Source organism: Meleagris gallopavo, chromosome 10 (assembly GCF_000146605.3).
Source record: "Meleagris gallopavo isolate NT-WF06-2002-E0010 breed Aviagen turkey brand Nicholas breeding stock chromosome 10, Turkey_5.1, whole genome shotgun sequence".
Lineage (NCBI taxonomy): Eukaryota > Metazoa > Chordata > Aves > Galliformes > Phasianidae > Meleagris > Meleagris gallopavo.
Window position 1 is genome coordinate 19945155 of NC_015020.2, and position 20440 is coordinate 19965594.

The following is a 20440-nucleotide window of genomic DNA, read 5'->3' on the forward strand; positions in this document are numbered from 1 at the left end:
ATGTGTCTACCATGTGTATGTGTGATTTCCTTTGTTTGAGGACATCGAACCTATCTCTGCTTTGAAATCCCTTTTCTGTTGCTCCTCACTTCCTTAGCATCACTGTTTTCTGAAAGGAATGTGTGATGTGATAAGCCTGCGTATTTATACCAGTTTTCTGACTTCTTAACTGTCCAGCAGAAACAGCTTGCACAAGTGGATTCATGACCCTTCTTATCAGGAAAGGCGAAGGTGTTTAAGATTTCTGCTGACTTTTGGGGTTTACTGGGTAGTCTGTTATTACCAAATGGCAGTGGAATCCAAGGGCCCTTAAGCAGTCCGATGACAACTTTTGTTTTCAATGAAATATGAATATTATATGTCTGTCAAGTATGTAGAGAAATAGTAGCAAAGAATTTTGAAAGCAATTAATGACTTTGGGTGACACATTGAGAAAATCCTGGATGTTTCACCTTTGCAAGTGTAATACCTCCTAAAATAGGAAAATCAATATCACTGCTCACTTATGAAGATCTTAACCTGCAATACGCTATTGGTACTGAGAAATTGGCTTTTTTTTAACTGTCTTGTGCTTTATTTATAGGATAATACCATTCTTTTTGAGACCCATGATGTTGAACTTATAAAAAGAATGGGCAAAGCCTGGGGATAACAATTGTTGGATATGCTGGTGCATGCGATGTAGGTGAGTTCTATGAGATTTAGTCAAGTCCAGGAGAGGAGCTTTTCAAATACTCTTTATTCACTGCACATCAAATGGAGAGCACTTCTTTGAAACAGTATAACCTGCAAAATCTATGAAGATGATGTTTAAAGAACTTGCTACAAAGTGAAATTGAACCATAGATTTTTTAGAGTTGTAATTATCTTATTAAATGGTTCCCCCTTGACTGCTGGACTGTGAATTTTACACCTTTGTATTGTTGCTGTGCAAGATGTTGAACTGTAACAGAGTTCCTGCTTATACAGGCTGCCTGCACTATTCCTTGCTTTGCCCTGTGATACCTTTCACATTTCAGATGGAACGTTTTAAGAAGAGTTTAAAAAACAGAGAATTGCATGTCCCCAGTTTGCATCTGTTTTTGAATGACATCTTCAGTACGTCCAAAATAGCTCAACATGCACTTTCATTTATTTAATGAATTGTAGGTTTTAGAATAGAAATGATCAATCGGATTAAATAGTCCATTTCTCTGCCAGGCAGGAGATACAGAGATGCACAAATGAGTGTGATGTGTATGCCACTATCACAAGGTGATTTATGACTCTTTGGATGAGTATTTCTGTACCTAAACTTAGAGAACAGCTAAAAATACCTTTGCTAGGATATTTTTTCCCCTTTTAAGATTGGATAATAGCTCTAATTTAAACTATTGGTTTCACAAATGATAGAATCTTCTCATAGCACTTGATAAAGTATGCTGGGAATGTGATGCAAGTAGGATTGCAGTACTGCTCTCTTGATTGCCAGGACATACTGTGGGCTTGCTGTTGAGGAATCCCAGGCTGGTGTGGTGGGTGCTGAGAAATGGGTCAGGGAGGCAAAGAGAAAAGATGGGTTTGTAGTACCAGCAGGAGAGAGTGCTGAGCACAGACAAGTTGTGTTGGACGGATGTCAGAGGAAGCTTAGTGTTGACAAAAAGATGGATGAAGTGCCAATGTGGTTAAAGATCACCATTTTTTTATATGGGGACTGTGGGGAGGTGGTGGAAGGGAGAAGTTACTATTTCAACTGATGATGTTGTGGTTTTGTTAGTTGTGGGTTTGGTGTGTTTTTTTTTTTTTTTTTTTTTTTTTTTTTTTTACTTTCCTACATCTAATTAGAAGTTAAAATTAATAATCAAACTTCAAACATGACAAAGGACAGCTTTTCTGATTACCATGTTTTCCCTTTTTTTTTTTAATTAAATCCTTTTTCATTAAGATTTAAAGGACTAAATTCTTTAGCTAGAAGAGGATGATTGAAGTCTTGATCAAAGTACTTAAGCACATACTTTACTTTTAGCTTGGGTAGTCCTGTTGAAATCAAATGCGGCATGGATTTATGTGATTGTGGTTTAAGGCCCATGAAATGAATGAATCCATGGAGGAGGTGGCCTTCTGTGAGCCACTTCTAAGAAAAATTATCAAAGTCAGCATATAGGTTGTGTGCTGCTTGTGCCACTGCTAGTTATTTCCTTCAGATGTCCTCAGTTACTCCATGTCAAGCTGTGTAAAGTGGTAATGTGCAAATGTTGGTTGTTTGCAGAATCGTAGCTGTGTGTACAACTGTGTGAGAAATGCTGTAGTTAAAAAAAGCTTAACAAGAAAATAAATTAGCTTAATGACTTGTTTCCCTTCCTCCCTTGCCACTACCAGCAGAATCTTCAGGGATTTTTGTGAAAAACATAATACCTGGTAGCGCTGCTGACCACAATGGCCAAATTCATGTTCATGACAAAATTGTTGCTGTAAGTAAAATATTCTGCTTATGTATTGTAAACGGGTGGTTCATTACACGTCTCAGCATTGGAAGAACAACTTACTGGAGACTTTCTAAAATTAATTAAGCCTTCTCTGCTTTGTAAAGTAAGAATTTGTTTAGGTAGAATAGATGAAACATCTTAAAATGTTCTGTTTGAATTTTTACAGCAATGAGCTTTGGCTTTCTGTGGTTAAAATATTTTTTTGTTGTTGTTCGAGTAAGTATTAAATGGTAGTTAACTATCAAAGAGGCAGGCATTTGGATTAAAATGTTTGAGTGGAGAATCTTGGCTTTTGGCCTAAAGTAAAGATGAGAAGCTTTAGCTTCTATTGAATTCAACGGGATTTGAGGGTAGTTAAGATTTTGCAAGATGCGGCACATTTTATGATCTTAATTAGTGTGTAGAACGCTGTGGATACAATCAAAATATTAATAGTCACAATTTATATTTGAAAGCCCAGGATTTATTTGTAGAAAATTTAAAACCTTTGAATAGGACTGATTTGAATAATGGCCAATATTGCATTCACAGAACGAGCAGGAATGAATCGCACGATCTTTTTATTTTCAGAAATAACATTTATGGAGATATGATTTAAAAATAGTCTTTAAAGTTGTGTGCTGTAGCAGGAGCTTCCCAAGTCAGCTTCTCCTTTATGAAAGTGAAATTTTGATATTGACTTCAGTTTTTATCTGCTGTTTGCAGGTGAAGCCCCTATTGATGTGTGATCTAACAGTGAGAGTATACAGTATTCTAACTGTAAATTGAAACATCTGAATTTGTTTATTAATTAAGCTGTTCAAAGTTGATTATACAGTTACGTACATAGGGCTGTGTGCGGTATGCTAGCAGTGATTATTAACTGAAAAGATGTCTAGGTTGACTACTCTTGCTTCATCCGTGATGCTTTTCAAATTGTTCTTTGCAAATTGAAAAAAATCATAGGGAGAAATCAGTGCACACTTAGAATAGCAATTTCCTGTTTTATTGTTGGCCCGTGAACACAAGAGAAACTACTGCTGTGCTTCCTTTTAAAATGCATTTTGAAAATTTTATCTGATCAGTGAAACGTAACTGTTTTCATGAGATAGTTTTTGCAAAATCTTGGGTGAATAACCTTGTAACATCTGCACAAAATAGTGTGGACATCCCTTAAAATGTGTGGTGCAGCATAAGAATGTGATGTGACAACTGCTATATGATGTGATTTAGGTTGATGGAGTTAATATACAAGATTTTACCAACCAAGAAGTGGTAGAGACGCTGCGTAACACTGGGCAGGTTGTACGCCTCACCTTACTCAGGAGGAGGCCTTCTACTGTTTCTTCAGAAAGATGTTCAGATAAAGGTAAGACTTTTCTTTTCCCCTCCCTTTTTCAGTAATTGATTGATTGTTCTGCTGAATTTACAGTGACTTAATTTAGGGCTAAGTCCCACGTGATTCTAGATTTGGTAAGGTCATACTGTAGAAGGTGAAATACTTGAGGAAAATTGAGTGTCAAACTCCCATGTAACCGAAACACAAACAAAAATGGCAGTAAATGAAGTGTTGTTACTTCTTCATATGTTTTGCAGGATCTGTCTGATTTATTTTTTTCCCATCTATTTTCACAGTGCAGCCAAGTGTTCCAGATTTAGCATCTTCTGGAGCTTTAGGGACTGAAACTAGTGTGGACAGTAGGAATGAGGAAAACCAAAAACAGAAGGAAAATTTTCAAAATGAAAAGCAGCAGATTCTACATAAATCAGGTTGATAGAATGTCTCGCAGTGTTTCTTCTGAGTCTTTGAAAAAGCCTTTAACCTAGTTTCAATTCTGATTAGCTGTCATGGCCTGTGTTGTCTGTAGCCTTTGTTCTGTTATACCTTTTATTCAAGTCCTTTTTGAAGTAAAGCACTACCTGTTACATCTATCAACTCCTTCACCAAACCTCATACCCCAAAAGTAACGCTGTCCACAGACTTGCTGGTACATTGGTAGATAATATCCATTGATGTTACAGCCCTTTTAGGACTATAGAATGAATCTCATTGGCTCTGTACAGCTGAATTGCTCCAGCTCACCAGCTCTTCTTTCTATCCGTGATCTTTCTCTGATGACGTGAGGTGTCCTGCCTGCAATCTTCTGATAGAATTTTTTCATCCTCCTCTGCCGTCAGGGCCTTGAACCAAATCGCTAAGTGAAGAGCATGAAGATGGAGCATTCCTCCTCCTGCCAGAAGTCAGAGTCAGCTTCCACCCTCCTGGGAGTTCACCTTTACTTGGTAGTCCAATCTTTCCTCAGTCATATCTTCCTTCTTGTACTCGCAGGTCTTAAGCTCCCACCTCTGCAGAGCCTTTTCTAAATATTTGTTAGTTCATGATGCCTGTTTGCTCTGTCTTCTGGCCCTGCAGAAACTAGATCAGAACTCACCTCCTGAGCTCCTTGACCTGGCCTCTCACAGCCTGTGACCTGGGCTGCAGCAACTTTTCAGGAATTTGTAAATGAGCAGGGCTTGCTGAAGTACCAGAGGTGGCTGCAGCAGCAGAGATGGGGATTCGTGTATTGTGACATCTTCACTTGTAGGTCATTTTCCATGATTAACATCTGTCTCATCTGTGTACCAACTGCCTCCCTCCTGTTTGCTTGCCCTGCTTATTGTGCTCCTGATCACTGATATTTCCTGGAGTGCCAGAGAAGCAGGAAGCCTGGCATAAGTTATGTTGACCTCCTGTGAGATTCCTGACTTGGCAATGAGCCTCTCATTGCTGTCTGCTATTTCCCAGACCCAACTCATTTATCTTGCAGTACTAATATCATTGCATAGTGCTTCCTCCCATACTACTGCTGGAAACTAGAGTTGAGTCTCTGGCTTGCTTGTCCTGAGCATACTAGATGGACTGGGAGGATGTTGACTGCACACCAGTGCAGCTAGATGAGAATCTGGCAAAGGCAGTATAAAACCTGATAACTGGAATTGGAAGCTGGATAGGAGTTGAAATTAGACATGCGTTTTTACCAGTAAAGGCAGTTGGGCATAGAGACAGATCACAAAGGCATGGATTTCTTCGGGTTTGGTCTTTCCAGAAGGTATGCTTCAGTTCTCTGCTGATTTCTGGCCGTATCTACAGTAACTTCTGGGTGAATTTCTACAGATTGTGTTGAAGTCAGCATAAATTATCCTTATGCCTTGTAGTTTCTTAAATATGTAGATGCAATGGAGGAGTCTAAATTATGACTGTCAATGAATAACAATTTTGCTATGACTGTGGAAGATCTGTCAGTATTAAAGACAACCTGGAAATGAGAGAAATGTTAGCAGTTTCTATGCACCATTCTGTTTTACTTTTCTGTCCAAGCCTTATAACCAGACATCCTTTGTTGTGACTTTTGCGTGTTCCCAGAAATAGGAAGCCAAAACAGAGGTGATTGAGTAGCTATGGTTTAAGGTTATCAAATCATTGTTTTAGCTGTATGAGTGAAAAGTGTATATTGATCTGTATTTACACTGGTGGAAGAATTTAAGGGCTTAGCAGTAGGATGTATTTAGGAGCTGCAGGACATTTTTCGGCTCAGAAGAGCCAGGAGGACTTAGGCTCACTGTGCCAGAGGCTCAAAGAACAATACACTGTCCTGTTTCAAGTACCTAGTCCTTTCTTTGCTCTAAATCCTGTTGAACTTTCTGTGCATAAGGTCTTCTCTTCTGCTGAAGTGAACAATATCTCTGCAGTCAATTCCTGACTACTTGTGATTGGGTTATCTTGTGTCACAGTGACAGATGCAAAAAGAACTTCCTGAGGAATTTGTTTCCTAGTACTGTGCATGTACAGCACATCAGTGCCAAGACCAGTTTGTGTGGGGAACTAAAATGGTTTTTACCTGTCTTGAAGTTACCGAACTCTTTGTCTCAGGATGTGTTACCTACACCTGTCTCAGAGCTTTCTGTTCCGCTAAGAGGCAGCTTGGATCTAACTGTATTCTTGAGCCCTTTTCACAGTATACTCAGTTTGTTTGATGTGGATCCATTGCCTCTCCGTAAGTGTTCCAAACCTCTTAGTTTTTGTAGGTGTTTTTAACCAAATTTTATGTATGTGAGTGGTTCCCCCTCATTTCCAATGCTGTGCTAATCTCATTATTCCTTTCTTGGAGCACCATGGAGTATGGTGCAGATGTACCTGAGTCTGAAGAACCTTGGTGCCTGGAATTCATACCTCCTGGCTAGACCCTTGCTGTTTGCTAGCAGAGACAGTATCATGGTGCATTGTGGAGCAAGTATGCATGGAAGAATGGAAAAACACATAGTATACAAGTTCCCCTTACCCTGGATAATGTAGATTGATGTGTTTGTTTGCACAGTGTGTCTTGAGATGCCAAAATTTAATCAGTGTGGGTATTCTTTGTCTGCAGTTGGATGTTGCCCTCGGTATCACCTGGTTGTGCTGGTCCTTTTTGGACCTACAGGAAAATGAAAGGGACGTGGTTTTATAATGGAGTACAGAATCGGTGGCCTTTAATAAGCAAACATCATTGCTTGAGTAAACTGATTTTTCATGGGGAAAAAACACATTAATTTACAGGGTTCTGCAAAACTTTTTTGCTGTAAAATGTGTGTATCTTTGTTAAAAAGTTGAAACACTTAATTGCAAATTCTATTCATGCTGAAATATGATGTCTAAGATTCCACCTCGGTGTAGTTGCCAGATTCCAAAGATAGGTGTTTATTTTGGACATGGTGATGGACACTTCATTATAATGGTGCTAAAGTAAATACTGCTAATTCAAGGCTCTGACTATTCTCTGGAAATGCCTCTGAAAGTTTAATGCAAAAAGTATGTTTTATAAATTATACATTGCTTCCTTTTAAGCTCAGTTGTGTGAAATTCTTATTAAACTATGTTTCCTGGAGAGGTATTAAATAGTAATTCTGACCAGGTTAAGACATGCTTAAACAATGCTATTACAAATGCAACGCAGTTTAGGAAGCAGTGTGCACGAGGCCTGAAACTTTCTCCTAGCACACCAGAGGCAATTAACTTAACAGCTGCATCTGCAAGGCTGCGAGCTGGGCAGAGCTGCTTTCTTTTGCCTTGAAGCAGCGCTCAGAATCTGAAGATGTGATGATGGTAGCCAGGAGCTTGAAGATGGCTGGAGAAAAACATCCAACAGTAGGGAAGATGAAGTGTGTTAGTGAAATATACTAGAGCACAGGAGATGTTCCTGTATCGTGAGTTCATGAAATCCAGAGGAGATTACAAGAAAAGATTCCAGTTCAGAAAAAGCCAGCAATTTTGACCAAAAAAATACCATTTTTACAGTACGTGTGTGATTGTTTCTTTTTTAATTGATGCTGCCTAGTGAGAAAGGAAAAACTGTGTAAAAGTGCAGGCAGAAGGACAGGAGGGTGATTATGTTGGAAGTTATTGCTAATAGAAGCTGTCCTGGGAGGCGTTTTCGTTTCTGAAGCACATTCCAGAAGATGTAGTACATACCTCAGCTCATGAGAAGTCCAGCTGGATGAGAAACGAAAAAGAAACCTTCTATTAACTATCATGTGGAAAAAGCTGTTTGGAGGGAAAAGGAGCATTTAGGTGAATTGAGCAATAGTGTTGAAATTAAATGTATCTAATCCAAACCTGCTCGTCCTGCTTTTCCACAGTTCCGAGGAAGTTACAGACAGAGACTTACTTCCACGCGTGTTTGAAATAAAGAAAGGGGCAAACTTCACGTGGAGATGTGCATCAGCACTTGTTCTGTACAACCTATAGAGCTTTGGTAATGTGTTCAGGAATTGATGAAGAAATCTGTTTTCAGCCAATTTGAGCATAGTTTACAGTTGCTGAACTGAACTTTGAGCCTGACCCTAAGATTTATTGCTCCTAGTGAACCTTCAAATCCGTATCAGACTGCACAGGGCTTTGCAGATTCTTAAGTCATGTGTATAGCTTTCCAAGGTATAGCTTGGAAATAGAAAAGAAACAAGAATTTTTGTTCCTAAACGCTTATGCAAATAGGAGGAGTAGGAAGATGCACTGATGCTCTGTTTTTGCTACAGTTGGGAAGTAAATGATAGCGGTCAGCCTGTGATGAAAATACAGCTCATGAAGAAGACTTCTCCCTAGGAACTTCAATTAAATTCAAATGAAAGAAAAAGTCTCAAGACGTGTTCCAGAATTGCAGTACAAATTGTCTTCTCTTTTCTAAAGAAGATAATTTATTTCAAAGAGAGCCGTGGTCTGCATCTAAAAACAAAGAAAGAAACAAAAAAACAGCACCCAAGTTTTCATGATTGGTGGAGTTTCTTTTGGTGACAGAAAATGGTCATATGAATTGCTGGAATCCTTTAATATCTAAGTCAACTTGAGTCTGTTGCTTAAAGGCACACTGAATGTTCCCAAGTGAAATCTCAGTTCCTAGGCTCTAAGTAATATCATTTCTCAGTGCAGGTCAGACAGAATTTGCCTATCTGACATGACAGGAAGTGAAGGAGGAAATACAGTTATGTTTTATAACTTAACTTTATATCTTTATTTTTAATGAGTGGAAAACATCAAAGTTCTACATCAAAGATGATGTAATAAGGATTCTATTGCAAAGCTCACATGTTTTATCTTTGCAATCTATGAAGGTGTTGAAAATAAGGGCAGCTAGGCATCCCATGTGTCTTTGCTTTTCCTACTAGGTAGGTTCTGAGCTTCTTGGTGACTTCTAAATCTATCCCACTCCCCCAGAGCATTTTCCTTGCTCATTTGTGTGCAAAATGTGAGGTTGTGATTTACATTCTAAGTTTCAGTGTGACACATGGGCAGTACTAAGTGGTCTGTGCCTTGTCTAGACATCTGACAAACTATTACAGTCATTCGGGGGGAAAAAAACAGTTTTCAGTAATTCAGACTCCAGTTGCTGCTGTTGTAGCTGCTAGATGGAATTTGCTTTAGAGTTTGATTCCTACCAGTTAAACATTGCTTCAGCTTGGAACTTTATATGTGTGCTGAGCTTCTGGAGGAGGTCAAATGCAGGGCAGCCAGTCATTTTATGCTGTCTAGCTCTGTCAAATTGTCTTACATGACTGTAATACTGCCTTGGTTGCATAAGTAAGAAAGCTGAAAAGATATAAATGTCAAGATAGGCAAGTTCCCACGGAAGACTGGTTTAGAACTGGAGCTTATATTAAAGCTCATGTTACTTACTGGCCTAATTAAACTAGACAAGCCTTTGTACCTGCCAAATGTATAAACAAAGTGTGTAACTGCATTGTGCTTACACAGCTCCATGATAACAGCAGTATCTTGTCAGGTGTTTTACTTCTTCAGGGGTTCATTTTGGTGGAAGATAATGGTCCCTTGGAGTGGCATGCATTTTTATAGCAACAAATTATGAAGTCATGTGAGATTTATTTTGCAGCCTGAAAGAATGATTTATTTACAGTACTATATGGTACAGAACTCACATCTCATCAATGCAAGCATCACCTCTTCTGCCACTCAGCTGAATAAATCACACTTTAGCACTAGCTGACATTTTGCATTGTTTTCCTTAGAAAGTCATTTTTGATTTGCACTGTTTGATAGACTCAGCTTAATGCCATTTCTTTTTTTGCATATGTGATTATTTCCTCTAATCTTTTATTTACACTGAATTTTTATGGAAGTGTTGAGAAGCAAATGTATTTCTGAATGCAAAATGTAAATTTAATCCTGCCTTTCATATTTAGGAAGAGACCCATTCCCTCCTGCATATGATCTAAAGTCCAAGTGGGAAAACCTGCTGGGCCCTGAATATGAAGTTATGGTATGTTACCTTTCAATAAACTACATTCATGTGTGTTATTTTTTAAAATTACAGCTTTGTGAGCTTATTACAGGCTGTTTATAGAACAGTTCAGCATTTGGAACAGATCAGTAACATCAAGCTTTGTTTCCATTAGCATCGGGGCTGAAATACAGAAATGGTATAGCTGATACTTTTTGTAAATACTGTTTATATAAATACTATTGTTAAATTGTTACACAGATACTAGACAGAAATGGAGATTTAAGAAAATGGGCAGTCTTTTTAAATCTACATCACAGCAGCCACTTAAAATACGTGGCATTTTTATGATTTTATTTAGAAACTGTTAGATTTATTGCACACTGAAAAGAAAAAAAAAAGAACAACCGCCACAGTTCAAGATAAAATTGTGATGTTTCACAAATAATCTGAGGATTTGATTAGAAAGATGTAAGAATGATTTTCAAACATACTGGACAAACAGGAAGTAATTCAAGGTAATGTAACTTCATGGTGCCAGTGCCTATTAGATATTTCTTCACCTTGTATTAAATAATTGCCAAGCAAAAGATTGTTTTGATTAATTGTCATAAGGAGTTGACTGACATGGTAATTCGCTCCTGCTACGTTAGCCAGTGAGTACAGATTAAAAGACATTCCAGCCAACCTTCCTTCTGAAGCCTTAAAAAATTCTCGCTGCCACCAGCGAAATGCCCTGTTTGTCTTTGCAATGCTTGTCCAGTTGATTTAGAGACACTTATTTTTACTACTTGGAGTAGCCATCATTCCAATTGCTCTCTGGAAGATTTAAAGTAGCTTTAAGAATTGTCTTGAGGAACTCACTTCGCTTCTTTCCATTAGCACTGCTTTAAGATCTGAAGTTCGTATAAGATTATGTACGTGGTGTCATAAATCTGGTCGGCTGCCCACTTCAGTTGCTTGGTATTCCCATCCTTACATTTCAAGAGTCTGATATTTCTTCCTTAGCACTATCGTGCTTCCCACAGAGGACAAAAACCTGCTTAGTTTGTGAAACTGTGCGTTTCTAATTCTTGAGCTGCCGCCAGCAAAATGGCAGGAGTGAAAATCACGGAATCACTTAGGTTGGAAAAGACCCTTAAGACTGAGCCCAGCCATCAACCCAGTGCTCCAAGTCCACCACCACACTGTGTCCACACATGGTGCAGCATCCCCATCTCTTCAAGGTCCCCAGGGACAGTGACTGCCACTGCCCTGGGCAGCATGTTCCAAATTATGTGAAGAAATTCTTCCTAATATCCAATCTAGACCTTCCCTGACACAACTTGAGGCCATTTAGTGTTAAGACGTTAATAGTTGGTCCTTTTAAAAAATAGAAGGAAGCTGTTACAACACCCTGTTTTGAAGGTCAGTTTTTGGTCCTTCCAGTTTTTGTCATCTGGTCTGCTTGGCTGTGTTAAGTAACAGCGTTTAGCTAGACTGCAGCCTGATGGCTCACTCTCTGTTTCTCACTGTCCTTGCCCCTGCACTCAGATCCCCTGAAACTCGCCCTGAAGGTGACTGTGAGTCGGAGGACTTCTCTTAAGTATTTCTCTCCTTGTTTGAAGAGAGGATTTAGTGTCACTGGTGGCTTCTGTGTTTCCAGTCCTTTGTGGTAGCAACTTACGAACAAAACTGAGATCCTGTTGAAAGGAAAGACACCCTGGGAGCCTGTTTGGGGATTTATGGCTGTGTGGTGTTTGTTGCCAAGTACCTAGCTGAGAACAGTCTGGCTGAGGAGTTATCGGTCCTAGATTCATGTAGTTACAACTGAGTGGACATGAAACAGATTCTGCCTGTTGGGAAAAATACCCGAGGTACTGGGGTAGAAGACAGGACTCTGGAAACCCTATTTAAAGTTAAGCTGAAAGAACAAGCCAAGACTTAAGGTTGCTTTGTTACACTAGAAATTTCCAAGGCAGCCTGAATGGAAACAGTTACCTGATTTTTGCAAGGCTATGTATTTTTCCAATCTTAACAAAGTAGAGCTGACTTCCCAAAAACCTAAATGACAGTGACCCAGAATTCAGCCTTGGACTGTAGATCACTACAGATTTCATCTGATTACAATTAAAATTTGAATAAATATCCTTCTATGGCTACAAACGAATTCTGTTAAGGAAGAGCTTCACAAGAAAATTGGTGGAAAATATTTAGAGTTATTGCATTCAAATTGAAAAAAAAAAAAAAAAAAATCCTCGATAGACTGAAGGGATTTCTTCTACTTCTTGTATATGATTCATTTTGCATTCAAATTTGTAATTAAACTCATGTATTTCAAGCTGTGTTAGAAACATTCTGCAGAAGATAGCATTTTAGTCTAGATGTTAGGTGGCTCTACTGTTGCCTGAAGTAATAATTTAGGCCATTGTAATTTTCAGTTCTGATTGGCAAGTTGCTGTGGGTATTTGTGTCAAATGTAATGGCATTCTGTGCTTATAGAGGATTACTGGACTTGACTAAAATTGTCACTCAGGCTTCAGGAATAGGATAATATTTGAATCCTCTAATAAAGCATAATCACAACATTGCAAAATGTGTTGGGCGTCAGAGATTTTTCTAACAGTCATTTTTCTAACAGTCACTTAACATTATTCTGCATCAATATAATATTGTCCTGGTATTGAAAATAGTTACGCTGTATAATTCCTTAGGTTGTGAACGTGGATATGCCCATTACAGATGATTCAGAACTGCAGAAGTACTCAAAGGTATGACTTGCATGATTTTTTCCTTCATGGCATATGTTGACATTTATGACTCAAAATTCCACATTTGTTTATTTCATAAATATTTTCATAAATATTTCATAAATTTGGGGTGATTCCAGTTTTCAGTCTCTTTTCAAAAAGAGGCTGCCTATGGCCTGCCTATTTTCTGGAGTGGTCCAAAGCATTTTTAGTACAATGGGCAAATGTTCCTTTAAAAAGACAATCAAACAAACCAAAAGAAAAAAACAAACCAACCGAGCTAAAATTTTGCAAAAGCCTCAAATTATTGGGTGCTTAATTGCATTGAAATTCAGTTGTAGCATATCTGTTGAATGCAGAATGAGGTAGGGTTTGAAAGTCTGTAAACAGTGCCATAATCCTGTGCAGGGATTCAGTGTAATGATCCAGCCTTGGGATGGAGTTTCCTTTTAGTTAGGATGTTAGAATTTCTTTCTTCTGAAATTTCTGGTAGACTTTCAAGGTGTGTATGCTAGTACTGCAAAACCAAGTTTTTGAAGTGATGCATTTATGTGCTTGTGGGGATGTCTCAGTGAAGAAAGACCATAAAGTCAGAATAAGGCATGGCCGTGAGGAAGTGATAATGAATGGATTGCTCCATTTTCCTTTAAACATCCAGAATAAACTGGGGAACCGGGAGGAGATTCAGTGTTTCAATTTAAGTAATAAAGAGCCAGAAAGTTACCAAACTGAAGGAGCAGATGCTGCTGATCATCTTTGCCTCCTCTCCGTGGGTTGCTGTGATCCCTGCTGTCTTGTCTGGATCACACAAAGACAATAAGAATTGGAGGCTTTCTGAAGGGGAAAAAAAGTAGAATAAAAGGGATTCCATGAGAAAAGGCTAACACAAAATCAATGAATTTACACTGCAGAAATAAGATTAAATATTTGCAGAGGATGCCATGGATATTCTTCCTTCTCCGAAAGTAGTGTAGATCCTCAAGGGTCAAGACAGCTGATCCTGTGATGGGTTGTTGTTAAGTTAGCATTAAATGGTCATGATGGAATTTCTGTCAGCTTTTTCAAAACTCACTGTTTGGGTAGGACAGACGTACTTGAGTGATGCCTCTCTTCCGTGCATTCTTTTCAAATGGCAGCGTTGTTTAAGAGTACAGTGCAAAGGATTCATGGGTTGTTTTATTTGTGTAAATGGTTTGTATAGAGAAATTCTGGACATTTGTGCTGTAACACAGACAATGTGAGTCAATAATTAAGACAATAATTTCCCCGTGTTTAATTTGAGCTGTTAAGTCTTAAATGTGTTCATGTCATAGTAGATGTATCCATACTGTCTCATCTTTTGGCAGCTATTACCCATCCATACTTTGAGATTAGGAGTTGAGCTAGACTCGTTTGATGGACATCATTACATATCATCAATTGCTTCTGATGGTCCTGCTGCAACACTTGGTCTTCTGCAACTGGAGGATGAACTTCTGGAGGTAAAACAAACAGAAGTAGTGCATTCTTTAAACCTTTTCTAAAATGCTCCTATTAGATTTTAATTTTGTTGCAGTGTGTGCAGTATTAATTTTAATGAGTTGATTGTGAAAGCAGAGCAACTCTCTGGAAGCCTCGCGTTTTCTTCACCGTTTCATTCCTCACTTGTGTACCTCCTTGTGACCTCTAAGTGACTTCATGCTTTTTTCTGAAGTGTTTAACACGATTATCAGGAATCACAAGGGCTGAGATAATACTTGTTGAATGTAGATGTATCTGTGGTCCTTCGGTTTTTTTGAGCAAACTGGCATTAGCTTTTGTACTCTACCTAGTGGATTATCTTTCTTAATATTTTTCATTCCTGGAAAAAATGTACAGCAGTCTCAGAAATTCCTCTTAAGCATTTTAACTTGCTTGTTGAGTCTTGAGAGACATTAGTGTCTGAGAGGTAGTACATCAATTTAAATATGTATAGAGAAGTAGTCAGATAGCTTTGAAGTTATCAGAATCAGACCAGACCTATCAGCTCAGGAAGAATATACCTTTAATCAAATTAAAATAATACCTGTTTTGTGTCTGTATCTATCAATATCTCAAGCCTGCAAATAAATAGTCATTAATTTCCTGTTGAACACTGTTTATGAAATATTTTGAATATTTTTTAGTGGCTGCAAAGAACATTTAATTGACATCAATGGGAATAGAGTTAAGCCTTCTGAAAGATTAATTTGTTAGCTGTACTGCTCTATTGCCTTTACTTGTTGTTCACCCTTTGATGTTGATCAAAAATTCATACTGATATCACTAAGACCTAAACCATCTCTTTCAGTTATCACTTAATGGAGGAAATCTCGATTCCTGAAGGAAGAGATTAATGGAATGCTGAAAGTGTCATTTAAATTTCTTGGCCACTGAACAAAAAGTTATATGGTAAAAGCAATTACTGCAAAGTAATTTAGGAAACTTTAACTCTATATTTATTTTTTATCAATTTTACTTATTACTGTGTATCTACAGTTAAGTACACAGATATGTCCAGACGTAGTGAGCATATACTTTCTTTTTCTGTAGCTGGGAAAAAAATAACAAAATCAAAATGTGCTCCAGGGCTGAAGTTATATATGCCAGGTTTAACCCAGAGTATGTTTTTGCAGCCAACTTATAAATCCCTTTAAGTAGGGGTTTGCAATGGAAAATGTGACAGCCCCATTTCCCAAACAAGCAGCTCTACCTGGGCCTGATACAAGTGGGATTAAAATGCAATCAGTACAAGAATTTTCTTTAATATATGGTGAGGTTGACTGCTGATTATTTTTAATGATGTGTTTGAATTATGATAGAAAACATGGTATTTCTTTGTTCTCTAATTTTAGCTGGTTTCATTGTGCTCTTTTTTAGAAGTAAATTGCTTCCTCCTGTTCTTCTAGTTTTGTGAGAGAAATCTCACTGACTCCTATTTGATAGCACAACTAACTGGAGAGTTGTGGTAACTGAAGGGGTGCTCGGCACCTTGCGTGTCTAGAGACCAATTTCTGGCAGTTGCAAAAGCAGAAATGGGAGTCCCCAAGTCTGCTTGGGAGCGAGCAGTAGCTCTTCTCCATCAATCACAATATGCTGAGAAATGCTGGTAACTTTCCACCACACTGCCAGTCTCAATGCATTAAAAAATCCTTACGCGTAGATACTTCTGCTTAAATAATTAACTAATGGATTAGCCTGATAGCTCAGCAGTTGATGCAGGTCTTACAGAAAAAAGCATGGCAGTTCATCTTACAATGTTGCAGACAAGCTTTAGCATTCCGAATTTTCTCCTTAGGTGTTCTTTAGTAGGAGAGGAACTCTGATTGTCAGCAGTATGAACTATGTTTATACTGTACAGTGTGCAAAGAAAAGATGGAAAAAATAAAATCCAATTAAAAACGGTGTGTAACGTGAGTTTGCTGTGTGATCTTACCAAAAAACTTCCGTTTTCCCACTTTGGTTTGGTCTGTGTTGTGGAGTAGATTTGGAAGTAGATTAGTTGAAATCCAGCCATACTGGGCATTTGGTCACGAGAGCAGATTTGAGGTGGCCTGAGAGAGAGCCCTGAGATAAAGGCAGGGTTGATTATTGAACCCATAGCACTAACTCAGTTAAACCTCTTCTCCTTTGGGGCTGCAGTGCTTGTCAATGGAAGTCTTCGTGTTGACACCCACAGCACCCACTGACAGCTTGCATGGCTCATATTTAATGGCATCACTATGGGGCAAGTTAGATGTAGCCTCACAATACTGCATATTATGGAAGTATATAAAAGAGACTCCATCCCTGTATTTTTATTTTCCTGAGGAAATGTAACTGTAGCATCCCATTTTTAAAGCAACATTATTACTTTTTTAGAAGTCTATGGTTTAAAATATTAATTAACAATGGCCTTATAGTCTTCTTTTCTCACTCAGGAGCACTAAAGCGTGTGGGGTTGTAACCTTAGGTCTTTATCAGGGTGTTCTGATTAATTGCTTACTGTAATTGGTTTGTTTTCCACTATATAACCATTCTTGCATGTTTTGTGTAGGATCTATATCAGTTTCAACCAATGTGTTACAGTTTGAAGCACTTACAGATGTGCCAGTTTTGACTTCAAGTTTTTGATTGGAGCAAAAATCTGTGTTTTCTTAAACATTTTTGAAAACTGAACATTTCTGTTTAAATTCAAATAGATCAGCCTATTGGTTTCGGGGGGGGAAAAAAAAAGGCAATTCCTAACAAAGAAGCAAGTCAGAATAAAGTAATTTCTAGAAGAGTTTGTGCTAGGAAAAGTAGTGACTGGAAAATGAATTGTAGGAAGCTGAAGAAAGTAGAGAATACGATGTAGCAGTAGACACAAGATCAAGTTTAACATTCATAGAAATGCATGTATGTATACTTAAGGAGCACTTGTTAATAAAACAATGCAAGTTTTGCTGGAATCCCTAGGTAAAATTAGATCTTCACATGCAACTAAGGCAAGAACACCAAAACTGATGAAAGTAATCTGGTTGATATCCTCCTATATAACTTTGTGTGGATATGTGTTTTCTGTGTAGGTAAATGGAGTTCAGCTGTATGGAAAATCACGCCGTGAGGCAATCACTTTTCTAAAAGAAGTGCCACCTCCATTTACAATGGTTTGCTGTCGGCGACTTTTTGATGATGGCAGTGAGTCTCTTGTGGATGAACCCCCTGTGAGAGTTCCATCTCCAGAACAAAAGGTAGACTTCTCATGTCATTCAGTTGGATATAATGAAGATCACTTCACGTGCATGTGTTTCTGAGAAAGTAATTTAGCTTTCTAGAGAGAGTGTTTGTTTTCTTTTTTTGTTGTTGTTGTTTGGTCCAGACTTTTCAATCTTAACATTTCTAAATATACATTTGTAGGTATTTAAACCCAGTTTTCTTTTTAGTTGTCATCTGCAGTTGCCTTTGTGACTCACTTTGGGCTTGTAAGGCACTGCTGGTTTTTCAGTGAGAAAGAGTTCATGTTTGCAGCAGTGTTACTTATACTTCAGTTTATGCAGGTTGAAAGGGAGAAACTTCATTGTACTATAAATACAAGGTAGGTAAATCACCAATGCATGCTGACTATGTACATCCTATTCATCATTCTTACACTTAATAGGTGAGTGAGAACTTTGAATTATACTAAATCACATCCTTGCCACCATTAGCTGATTACTTCCATGTTCTGAGTAGGTTTTTTTTTTTTTATATAGAACTGGAAAAATATTAAACTTAATGTTTCTTTCCATTGCAGAAGCTTTAAAGTCTTGAACTAAAGCTTGACACTTGTAATGGCTGTTCCTATTTATAACAAGTATTTACACCTTGATTTCTCATCTTTTCTGATCTAATTTCCTGTAAGGTAGGATTTCTGGGAGGAGAGTTAAAAATGAAATATGGACATTTCATGGAAGAGTAGAGCAACATCAAAGCTTTTTTGTAGAAGGATCTTTCCATTGCATACAGGAGTTGTTCCAGTGTGTTTTGATGTTGTATCTCATTGAAATCTTTCTACGTGCATACTGTTGGTTGCACATCTTTGCCATAAGACAGTACTGGATGAAAAGAGGTCTCTAATGAAAAGGAGTAATCTCAGAATATTTCTACTTTTTTCTGTTTAAAATAAGACAAGACAGTGTGCAGAAGAAGAAATCCTTCCTTTTGCCTCACAGATGTGAGCATGCAGTATTTGTACAGAGAAATAAAGTCAAAGCAGTGTGAAGTTGCAATTAATGTTTTTCCTGTGACATCATGTTTTGATAGTTTGTAAAGATTTAGCTGGTGAAATCAGTAGCTAGATTAAAACATATATAAGTTTTAAAAAACAAACAGCAAACAACAAAAAACCGAAGATACCTTTTTGGTATATGTACTTGTACAACAATAAATGCATTTGGAAGTTGTCCTTACATGATGAAATTGAGTAACTTTGCTTCTTTCATAGTTTTTGTGCTGAAATATAAAAGTCAGAAACTGTTCTTTCAAAGTAGATGTGACTTGCATAGTTACAATTTAAGGACTATTTTTGTCTACTTATTAAATGCCACAAGTGTCAGTTCATATCTAACATCTGGTCTTTCCAGTATGTGACAATGGTTGGTTAAATCTTTTATGCTAAGATATTTATTTTTCTTTATGCATCTAATGGGACAGCTGAAGTTCGTCAACATGTAACAGGTTAGTAATATTGCTACAACTAATTTGAGTCATATAGGGATGCTCATATGCCAGGTTGGGCCCTAGTGCTCAGAACACAGTATATATCCAAGGCATCAAGTTGGAGAAGGTACCAGTGCCTGAAGTGAGCCTCATAGTGTTGGATCAAGTTCTACTTCAATAAAAATTCATATTTTAGGGCATGTATGAGTCTTTAATAGTAATCCGGTATTGAATTAGTAGTGCTTGTAAATAACTACAAAGCATAGAATGTGAACTAGAGTTCTTATTTTTTAGGTGAAACCTGAGGAAAACATTAATCCTGAGGAAGAAGAAGAAGGGGAATTAGCGTTATGGTCTCCTGATGTGAAAATTATTGAACTGGAGAAAGACAAAAATGGTTTAGGATTCAGCATTTTAGACTACCAGGTACACTTTTCTGTGCCACTAAATATTAAAAATCCTTCAATCTTTTTTTTTTTTAAATATGTTGCCTTAAAATGTTTCGTGACGTAGATTACTGGGTAATCAACTTGGCTCTTGGACCAAGAAACTGTGTAGGGAAAAGTAATTTATTTTTAGCTTTAAAGTATAGTGTAGAGCTTGTTCTAAACCAGTCTGATTATTGGACGTGATAAAGTGCAAAGTCTTTAATCAAACTCTACCTCATAACTCCAAGTTTAAGGGCTAAATGCTAGGGGAAGATTGTTTTTGTTTTATTTTAACTTAGAATGACTTCTTAACTATGAGAAAACTTTCTTAGGTACTGCAATGTCATTTTCCATGTGCCATATTTAATGAGTCCTTTTCTCCCTCATTGCCTTAAAGCATTTTGTTCATAAAACGCAGTACTAGGCTGCAGTTTGTGGTCACACACAAGTCCTATAAAGATTTGCCATTTCAGGCATTGAATCAAGCCATAAAAGCAAAACTATCAGATTTTAAAAGAAAGTTTACAAAGGTGGAGCTTTACCACAACAGTCCTTCACAGTCAAAAGGGAATGTCAGGGCTGACAGGTGAACTGGTGTAGCAAACTCATGTTTGTGTAAATACAAATATGCTTTAAATGATTAGTATAAGATTAGAGCTTGAAGAACCTAATTAATATTTCTGTTTTGTTTTGTTTTTCAATTATTGTTTCCTTGCTTGAACTTTAAAACTGGTATGCTGGATATACATTGACATTCAGGAGCCATTTCTAGCTTAAAACTGGTTTCTCCAAGAAACACTTTGGATTAGGTTATGTATGTAACAACGGAGCTCTTTAGAAATTAACAGAGAAATCTTTAATTGTGGGAAAATTCTACTAAAGGTCATTAATCCTTCTTTCCAAAATACTGCTTTATAGAAACTAAAAATCCGAAG

General features: G+C 37.6%; 1 protein-coding gene across 1 annotated transcript in view; it reads left to right on the top strand.

Moving 5' to 3' along the window:
- LOC100550042 (inaD-like protein) overlaps positions 1 to 19605 on the top strand; it is a 31276-nt gene extending 11671 nt beyond the window's left edge. Inside the window, 9 exon segments of the mRNA XM_019618723.2 lie at positions 584 to 623; positions 626 to 685; positions 2359 to 2450; positions 3678 to 3813; positions 10155 to 10231; positions 12886 to 12942; positions 14268 to 14402; positions 17466 to 17630; positions 19372 to 19605. Of these exon segments, the coding sequence (XP_019474268.1) occupies positions 584 to 623; positions 626 to 685; positions 2359 to 2450; positions 3678 to 3813; positions 10155 to 10231; positions 12886 to 12942; positions 14268 to 14402; positions 17466 to 17630; positions 19372 to 19590 (981 nt within the window). The 3' untranslated portion in view covers positions 19591 to 19605.
- Positions 19606 to 20440: the final 835 nt, after the last annotated feature.